The sequence below is a fragment of the Cottoperca gobio genome, chromosome 8 (genome assembly GCF_900634415.1).
Source record: "Cottoperca gobio chromosome 8, fCotGob3.1, whole genome shotgun sequence".
NCBI lineage: Eukaryota > Metazoa > Chordata > Actinopteri > Perciformes > Bovichtidae > Cottoperca > Cottoperca gobio.
Genome location: NC_041362.1, coordinates 20,179,404 through 20,189,534, shown reverse-complemented (window position 1 = coordinate 20,189,534; position 10,131 = coordinate 20,179,404). Strand labels below are relative to the sequence as shown.

Genomic DNA, 10,131 nt, shown 5'->3' with positions numbered 1-10,131 from the left:
TTTGCCTCTTCTTTGTTTCTTGTTAAGGCCTCTGCTTTGGGGCCAGGTGCCGCTGCTTGTGTGTGCAAGTTATGAATCATATGTGGAAGACTCAAAGGGTGGAGGACATTATTGCGGTTTAAGCATTCCAAATGAACATATCAGAACAGAACGGAGTCCAAATATTCAGATAATTCTGGCAGAGAATGGGCCTCATTCATCAACTGTTGTGGAAGTTTTCCTGCTTTATTCTGGAGAGATGTATATACAATCAAATAAATGGTGATAGAGACAGAGTTGTCTTTGTGCATTTATTTGTGGCCACAAATGGCACCAGTTTCACAGAATACAGCGTAGTCTATTGAAGGGCACAGGTTGGAAAAAGACACATAGGCATTTTATGCAATTTGGTTTGGAGACGAGGTGATGAAAAAACACAGGGGGCCGAGCCAAACTGCCCTTTGATTCTTGTAAGGTAATAGTTATGTAAACAGAATATTGGGTGATACACTCAATATTCTGTCTCAGTATGTTAAACAGTTTGATCAGGATTTGGGTGTGTCCTGTCTTTTGTTAGTTAATCAGTTTGAAACATTTGGCTGTGTCCTGTCTTTTGTTAGTTCAGTCTAATCAGGATGCGTCTGTCTTGTATTAACATGAAATGGCAGTTGGCCCTGGTTTGATTTGACCGGCACTCCTATGTTAGCATCAAATGGCAGTTGGCTTGTTTAACATAGGAAACTTATATAATTAAAACAGTAGACATTTAAATTGCTATTACACAACCACAAGACATCAAATTACATTTCAGAAACTTCTGTTGGATGTGTTGGACCAGTTCATCTTCTTTCAAACACTTTGTGAATGCTGAACTTATAAAACTTTATCTTTACCACTTATACTTTATAAACAGTGTTATAAGTTGTTGCATGATTATAAGCATTATAAAGAGTTTTATAAATCATTGCAAATGCATTATGTCTTATGAATGTGCTTATAATGTATTACAGTCAGGACCTTCATATGAAGTGTTACCGAAAAGTCTTCTTGAAACCCACATTCAGCAATCTTTTCTTATTTGGGATTTGTTCTTAGGTAAGCACACTGAGAGCTCATGTGTTTGCGCAAAAATAATTGGTTATTGCATTTTCTTCAAATCTGCATTTGTATCATATAGGATTTAAATTACAATGACACTTTTTACATTTATTTAATAACTTTTCATTATTTCACAAAATAAAATGATCTTTTGAAATAACCACTTTGGGGAATCCACATTTACATAGTATGCCGTTGTTATAGGAGCAGCATGTGTGTGACACGTGCACTGTGTCACACACACACACACACACACACACACTTCTCCCCATGCAGCTTTTCTTTTTTATTATTTTCAAGAACAAGTCAAGTTTCTCAAGAACAAATTAAAGAACAAGCTTCGGAAGATATTGAAAGTAAAACAGAAGAAGCTTCAAGATGATGAGTGCCAATGATTTTTACTCGAGTACAAACTTGAGGTACCTGTACCTAATTTTTCCTTTTCATGCTACTTTATACTTCTACCCCACTACATCTCAGAGGGAAATCTTGTACTTTTTACTTTACTAAATGTAGCTGATAGATCTATTCAGTAGTAACTTTACAAATTAAAGTATGTGCAGACAAAACACAAAATAAGTACAAGTTCAGCTGAAATGCTGAATCAATTAGTTGATTGACATTTGGATTAGTCATTTTTCATGTAAAAAGTACTTTTACTTTCAATACTTTAAAGGTTCAATGTGTAAGACATGCTAGAATTTAAACTTAAAACAATGAACTAACATTAACAGAGTGTGAAGAGGTAACAGTGTTGACGTTATGTCAAAGACGTCTCTGTGTTGTGTTGCAGAGATATCTACTGAAGTTAGCATGCTAACAGCTAGCTGCGCTCCGTCCAGTGTGTAATACCACTTGTTCCTCTAGAGGTGATAGTGAGTCAGTGTAGCTGCAGTCTGCCTCAGTACAGAGGGAGAAGAAGAACAGCTGTTGACTCTTGTAATTATTACAGCCATGTTCCTGTTTTATAGTTTGTTTATTGGATTACATTACAAGTGGCCCGAAACGAGAAAACCACCCGCATGCTCGCTTTGTCCTCACAGCTGCCATGAGGCTGTTTTCTAGTTTCTGCCACTTTGGATTTAGTCCAATAAACAAACTAATGTAACGTTACACAGACTACAGCCCCAGTTAACATCAGTGCCCAGTAAACACAGATGATCAGCTCCACGTGAAGATTATCAGACAGCAGAGTTTTCTGACCGGAGATCAGAGTTTCAGCAGTTTGGTTGAATTTTGGTATTCTTGCCCTGCTGACTGACTGACAGGCATTACACAGGAGTAAATGCAATACACAATATAAAGAATACATTATAATACAATAAATATGCCAAACTATTACAACTAAAATCTAAACATCACATATTGTATGGACCCAGTTTAGAGGTGAAATGCTGCACCCTATTTCTTTGGAGCAGGTGGCTCAGAATTACACATTGAACCTTTAGGTACATTTTCCAGATTATACTTGCATACTTTTACTTAACATTTAAATGCAGGACTTTTACCTGCACCAGAGTATTTTTACAGTGTTGCGTTAGCACTTTTACTGAAGTAAATGATCTGAATACTTCTTCCACCACTGCCCACATCACAGAGTCTACAGCCGTGGCAGCAGCTCTTTGAGACTACAGTTTGGTACAGAGCTACTTTCACAATGCTGATGCTAACATGGAGAAGTTTAGCAGGTACCGCTTACAATGTTCAGCAGTTTAGTTTAGCATGCTAACATTAGCAATAAAGGAAAAACAAAAGTACAGCTGAGGCTGATCAGAATGTCATTAGTTTTGCAGGTTTATTATCAAAGTTTATTACAATACATCTTCTGACTTGTGTACCAAATTTCATGGTAATCCATCCAATAGTTGAGATATCTGGACCCAAAGACCTTCCATAGATATATATTCATATATTCATTCCAAGTGTTATTTCAACGGTGCCATGCTATACATTGTGAAGAGTGAAAGTATATGAAAATATATAAATACATGCTTCACAATACACATTTTGGAAATGCAACACCTGCATTAGTGGTGCTGTGGCAACATGTATAGTTGATCCTTTTATGATATTTTCATGGGTTGTACAAGCTAAAATTAACATTGTCAAAATTATAAAAATCTAAAGCAGGAAAAGGACAGGTTAGTGACTGTACCTTTAGAAGTAGCATAAAGCAGAGGCAGTGGGAATTCTTTACAGAGCCAACAACTAATTTTGCTGATGAAGATCTTAATATGCTAGTGAAAGCTGGACAATTAGGTTAGGTACTTATTAATGAATTACTATGATGTTGGTAACCAGGGCTGTAGTGGATATAAGTATTGTTGTGTAGTGTTAGTCCCCTGTATTAACATATCCCTCAATCATTTTAAAGCAAGTTCCATTCTTTTGTTTTGAACTTATATAATACATTAATAAAGTTAGACCATAGCAGTTTTTCTGCTTTTTTGTTTCCCCATCACTGACTGGTGCCAAATCACTTTTTCTCCTTCGTCTTTTTCTTTAAATCTTTAAATCAGTTGCACTCTTTACTTTCTCTAATTCTCGCTCTCTTGCGTTCTGAGTTTATCCCTCACCTCAGTTTCCTCTCTCCTCATCCCTTCCTCCAGTCTCGCTATAAAAAGCAGCACTTTAACTAGCATAGAGTTAATAACAGCAATTGTGATTAAATAATTAAACATTCAAGCTACTTGAACCATCAAGCTAAACTGGGTGATTAAACTATAGCCTCTTTTATGTGCTCACATTGGTTTTTGATTGACGTTGATGATGTCATATGTCAAATCTTTTCTGCCTGCTAGCTTCAGTACTGAAGGTTGTTTGTTTTAAATCCTGCGTACCACAAATGGGTGGTGGGTCGCTGCTTGTTGTTAATAAGACAGAATGGTGCAAACTAAACAAGTTTTCAAATATAAACAGAATCTGTGGGAAAGAGCCCCATGTGATAACAGATGAAATTAGCTATAAAGCTGCCTTGCCTAAAGTATGTGTAAAAGCTATTTGAGCACCTGTTGCTACCAGAAATTCTTACGATTATTCTTTTTGTTTTTGATGCGGGTTTTCAGGGCTAAAAGGTCAATGTAGAGGATCTGGTTGAGGACGGCCGAGGCGCAGAGCAGTCCACCGTGCAGCGCTCCAGCCATGCCGTTACAGAATACGTCCTGACCTGCACACACAAACACACAAACATTCAGCATGTGTGTCATTCTCTGTAGAATCCAGACCAGATGAGACGGTCAGGTCACCTGTTAGGTAGAGTCCATCGATCGGTGTCTGTGGTCGTGTCCTAGCAACCGTGTCCGGGTTGAAGCGCTCCAAGTTGTGTTCAGCACCGTACATCTCACCTCTTGGAGCGCCCAAGTAGTGCACATTAGTTAGAGGAGTGGCCGCATCCACAATCACCACCTGAACATAAACACACGTGCCATTTGTAGACAAAAGTACATCAATGGTAGATAGAATAGTAGACGCGGCAATATTTTGGACTGGCAGTGTGTAAATACTGGCTTGTATGGAGTCAGTGAAGAAACAAGTAGAAATACTTGTAATGGATATCTGTGCTGAAGCACTTAAATACAAACATATCCCAGTGCCTTCTACAGAAAATGGAATGGTGACACCTGAGTTCATTGTCTGGAGACGACTGTGGGTTATAGTCGAAAGTAAGTATAAACTAGTAAGTGAACCTTGAGTCTGAAAAATATACCTTGTCTCGCAGTTGAGGGAAGATGGTTATTGCCCAGTCCAGCATCTCTTGGGCCATGCCGTTTTTCATATCCAGGTAGTCCTGTCCCCTCTTTCCCAGCCTCGTCTCCTCCCATTCCTCGAACCACTCATAGCGAGCCATGGTCAACAACGTCATACAGGATTTACCTGCAGAAATAAGAACGGGGATTAAGAGAGAGATACCGATGTTTCAGTTCACTTTGATCTTCTCGAATGAAGATCAAAATCAACTGAAACAGTATGAGAGGAATAGTGAGTGGTTTTTTAAACATTAAAGCATGTAAAGAAGTTCTAGTAGAAACCCAAGTATGAACCTGGATTCTTGTTTTAAAAAAGCCAGAGGTTGCAGGCCAGAAATGACTTGCCAATTTAGTTTATTTGTGAGTGAATTTGAAGATCCATTATTAAAAAACAAGTGAATTTTGTGTGATAAATCCACCAAAGCTATCCTTGTGAACTGTATACCATGTTAGAATGACTACACAGTCAGTTGCACCATTGTAAGCAGTTAGCAGAAAACCATATTTAACAAATGTAACATGCCACAGAACAACTTTGGATTCACTGATCCTGATCACATGATTCCACATTTGCCAGAAAAGAGTAGAGAGGATTGAGTTGAAGAAGTCACTGAATTTGAGGGTGCTACCAGATTTGATGGCCAACAAGTACGTTTACATTTGTGCACATGTGAATGTGTTTTACCTGGCTGTCTAATGTTGGATGTAGGATCTTTAGCGGATGGGAAGGTGATGAACATCATGGGAATGTTCCCCAATACCTCATCTCTACTCAGAGAAGAGTAACGCTCCATACTTCACACACAGTTGTACACACACAAACACACGACAGGGATGTGTTAAAATAACATGGGATGTGATTTCATATACTAAAATATAAATGCAAAAGTATTACATCACTTTTATATAAAAACCTACAGTGTATCCAAGTCATTGTCTTTATACATCCAGAAGTTGGTGGAAACGATGCCCAGCTCCTCTTTGGTTCCATCCAGACCAACAAAGACCAAGAAGGAACCCATACCATGTCGCACCAAACCCAACAGTGACTGGATCTCTACGGGGAATACGCAGTAGAAAAACAAAGCCAATGAGGAAAACAGTGCAACGTACAATTTAGTGGCTGCAGCAGTGAAGTGATAACGTTCACATACTGTGTTACCTGGTTTGTCCTGGATGGGCTGAGGTAGAAACTTCTGGAAGGTGTTGAAGATTCCAGCGTTAGAAATGACAACAGGGGCATGGACCTCAATCTCTTCTTGTCCTTTAAGCACCGTCACACCTGACACGCATACACAGTGTTAATCCCAAGGAAATATCCAGCATTGCCTGTTTTGGCCTTTTAGTAGTCGGTACAACCATAAGGCTTGGTGGTAAATGATTCCTCGACCTAACAACAAATCACTAGAGCCATCTGTGCCGTGACACAGATTTGAAAAGGGAAATGTTCAAATGTGTCATTTTATTGGTCAGTTTTTAGAAACCTGCAACTGACAATTTGGCTTCTGACTAAAGGCTAATTAGGGAGTCAAAGAGTGTCTCACTGCAGACCAGAGCTGTGCACACATTCATAGAAACCTGTCTCCCCCTCCGTTTCTCACCATAGGCCTTGCCCTGCTGGTTGAGCAGGATGCGTTGTACAGGAGCCCTGACGAGCACAGCACCGCCTGCCCGCTGAATGACATTGGTGATGTGAAAGGCAAACTCACTGGCGCCCCCGCGTGGGTAGTACGCACCACGCTTGTAGTGGTGAAGAAGGAGAGCGTTGATGAGAAAGCTGGACTCTTTAGGAGGGACACCTAAAATGACATAAAACAGAACATTGAGGAGGATATACAGAATTTGTGTGATCTGTGATGAATGTGTACAGTATGTCCATCACCATAGAACAGGTATGCAGACAGCGCCTTCAGGTCCTTGTTCTGTGTGAGGCGGGACATTATTTCTGAATGGTTGGTTGTTGCTAGGCTGAAAACTGAAGATATGTGACCTAGTAGGCCGGTTCGAACCAGGAAGTTAGCCAGCCAATAAGGTACAATCTTCAACATAGCGATAAGTGGCGTCCGCCGTGAGGCTAGCTGCAAGAGGAAGACACACAAGCATAATTATAGTCAACAATACATTTAACTTTAATTGCATTTCGGACATTGGAGATGCTTTATATGCGTTTTGCACTAAAAGTGCTTTCAGTTGCCTGCACAGCTGCCTCTATATGCTACGAGTTATCTTTTTTTGCAGTTAGAAGTGGATTTTTCAGTCCGTTAAGGGGACACGATCATCAGGAGCAACAATAACGTACAGTTTGGCGTCATCTGCATAGCAGTGAAAACCAATATTGAGCTTGCAAATGATGACCACTAGTGGTAAAGACAGAAAAGTAGCAGACTCAAGTTTGAGCATTGTTGTGCACTAAATGCTCATCAAACGCAAAGATTTAACATATACACAACCCTGCACGTTAATTAAACTCATTACCTCCCTCCCTCCCTCTATACCTTCATCAATCTCATGAACTCATCAATGGCCTCCTCCTCTCCTGGGAACTGCTTCTTCAGGCTATCTGCCATCTCAGTCTTCCCTGAATGGATATGGTACTCCCTGAGAAAAACAAAGTAGTAAGGTAGGGCGGGTCAGAAATGGTTGGAAATGTTGTTTTGATCAGTTCAAATCCAGGTAGGATTTATAGTCCTTTGTGAAAACTTTAAGTGTGGAAATATAAAAACATTTAAATATGGATAAGTTAAAAGCCTTGATGAGTCTTGTCATGGACACGCTTTGCTTGTTGCAAATGATTACTGAACTACTACTACTGACCAGGTCATGAGTTCAGATTGCAGAACAAATGAAGAAAACTTTGAAAGAAGGAAATGACTTAACTGCACAATTATCATAATGCGATTATGTGCCCTACCTGCGCTGGTTAAGCAGACCAAGGATCAGTGTATCGAAGTGTTGCTCCAGCCGTGTGAACTGCAACTGTCCCTCTGTGATCTGATCCAGAGCAACCCTCAGCAGGCTGCCCTCGTGAAGCTGGCCCAGGTAATGGATACCTGGTGGTGGCAGTGGTGGGGTTGAATCAACTTCATTTATCTAATGCTTTAGAATGTAAAACATAAATCTACTTTGTCCCAAAGTGTGCAGCACTAGGAATCTGAAGCTAAGTCACAACTCAAGTATTTAGATAATCACATTGTATTCAGAGTTTCTCCTTCCGTGTCTAATTATGCTCCTACTTTGTTCATTGTCCATATTTACTAACATTGTTGAAGAATTTTAGAATAATTCATTCAGTAGTTTATTTCGGTGTCAAATTACTTAATTAGTCTTGAATAAATGGAGATTTGTACCACTAGGGGGAGGAGGAGGTTCTCCAGCTGATTTTTATGATAACATTATGATGCTTTAATGATATTTAAAAAGAAAATGACTAAATTAGCAAATGTATTAGAATGACTGAGTTGTTCACCATACCATATACTGTATGTAGGTCAATCCTCATTTCATCATCATCAATACTGTTTTATTTAGCTGTATCCTTTTTCAATACAAAGCTACATTGCAGCTGCAGGGCTGTAGTGTGTATGTGTGCTCGTGTGTGTCCGTATACTTTGTCTTCTTACCCACATCAAACTCAAATCCCTTATTCTGAAAGGTGTGTGTGCAGCCTCCAGCCTGATCATGTTGCTCCAGAACTACGACTCGCTTCCCGGCTTTAGACAAAAGTGCTGCTGCGGTCAAACCTCCAATACCGCTGCCAATCACCACCGCATCCAGAGCAGGGGGAACACGGTCCGCACGAAACCCTGCAGGGGAGGACAGATGCATTTTAGAATCAGTCGGGCGGAAAGTTGTGAGGCTTTCGTGACATCTTAAGCATGAAGGATATAAATTGCAACACAACTTTCATGGACTGTATCTGCAGTCAAAAGGATACAACAGAGCTCAGGTCAGGATGTCAAATTTTTTTTTTAGGATTAACCATGACTCTAAACAGCTGGTTGAAAACTACTTCTGAACCAGAGTACTTTGTTCTTGGTGGAGATGAAGAGAGGCTGTCTGAACCTCAGCAGTGTCCTGCCGCAGCAGATAAGCATGATATACTCAATACTATGCTAACTTACTTATTTAAATGGAGCCTTATTGTACTATACCACGGGTATTCGACTAAAAATCTAAGAGGTCCAGTTAGAGAAAATCTCCGCAAGCAAAGGTCCGGAACATCATAATGTCTAACTTGCGTTATGAATTAGTGTGATACATATTGAAGCAGCCTAGTAGCTGTAGCAACGTCTGCACGTCATCAACAACTGACTGCCAAATCTAATAAAGAAAGTACCATTTAGACAATAAATAAGAATATATATATATATATATATATATATATATATATATATATATATATATATATATATATATATATATATATATATATATATATATATATAAATAAATAATACTGTAGATATGCATAATGTTCTTCTCGGGCTGCATTTAAAAATAAAATTGAAAATCCCATAATAATTTATTGATTATAGGTCTGGTCCGGATAGGTCGGCGTCTGGGTCTGGACTCGGACCACAGTCCACCTGTTAGTGACCGATGTACTATAAGCTTTCGATGTGTAGCTGCGTTGTGGAAAAACCAAAATCATGTTTTTCTACACTGTTTTTGTGTACAGATGTATTGTATTGTTGTGCCAATACATCTATTAGATGTCAAGTTATTTCACTGAATAAGTGAACACTTTGACCTGCAGGTGGCACTAGAGGAAAGGGATGAGCAAGGTCCTTAGAATAGATCCTCTGTAAGCATTTAAGACATCCATTGTATAGTTGTCTAAATATTTAATTCTGAACCTCAAAAGTCAGTAGGTGTCATCCTCTGGGGACCATGACGACTCGTACCACATGAAAGACGCATCCAATAGCGGTTGAGAGATTTTAGTTTGGACAAAAGTGATGTTCTGACCAACATCTCTAGAGCCACTGAGAGATCTACTGTAAGTCATACGTTTGCCTGATTTTCATATTTGATCTCTGCACACCTCTGTTCCCCGTTACCAACTTGTTTCTTTCTCACCAGCCCTATCGAGAATAATTTAAAGGGTTATACTTCAAAAGCGTTTTATAGGGATGATGAAAGATAATGCAAAGCTCTTGCAGACAGGACAGTACATGGTGTCTGCTAATCATCAAAATTCAAGACTATCAGAAACAGCATTTCTTACCTCTCTTCAGTCGGTCGTCCCTCTGCCTGCTGTCAGTGACCAAGGGTCCTGGCGGCCTCAGGCACTTCTCGCTGAACACCT

General features: G+C 39.5%; 1 protein-coding gene across 1 annotated transcript; it reads right to left on the bottom strand.

Moving 5' to 3' along the window:
* Positions 1–2,862: 2,862 nt before the first annotated feature.
* On the bottom strand, positions 2,863–8,656 carry LOC115012468 (all-trans-retinol 13,14-reductase-like). The gene is made up of 11 exons (XM_029438098.1): positions 8,444–8,656; positions 7,735–7,873; positions 7,319–7,421; positions 6,706–6,901; positions 6,425–6,622; positions 5,986–6,105; positions 5,742–5,880; positions 5,509–5,618; positions 4,784–4,950; positions 4,323–4,482; positions 2,863–4,243 (listed from the first exon to the last, which is right to left on the bottom strand). The coding sequence occupies exons 1-11, from the start codon at positions 8,646–8,648 to the stop codon at positions 4,092–4,094; spliced, it is 1,689 nt and encodes a 562-aa protein (XP_029293958.1). The 5' UTR covers positions 8,649–8,656; the 3' UTR covers positions 2,863–4,091.
* Positions 8,657–10,131: the final 1,475 nt, after the last annotated feature.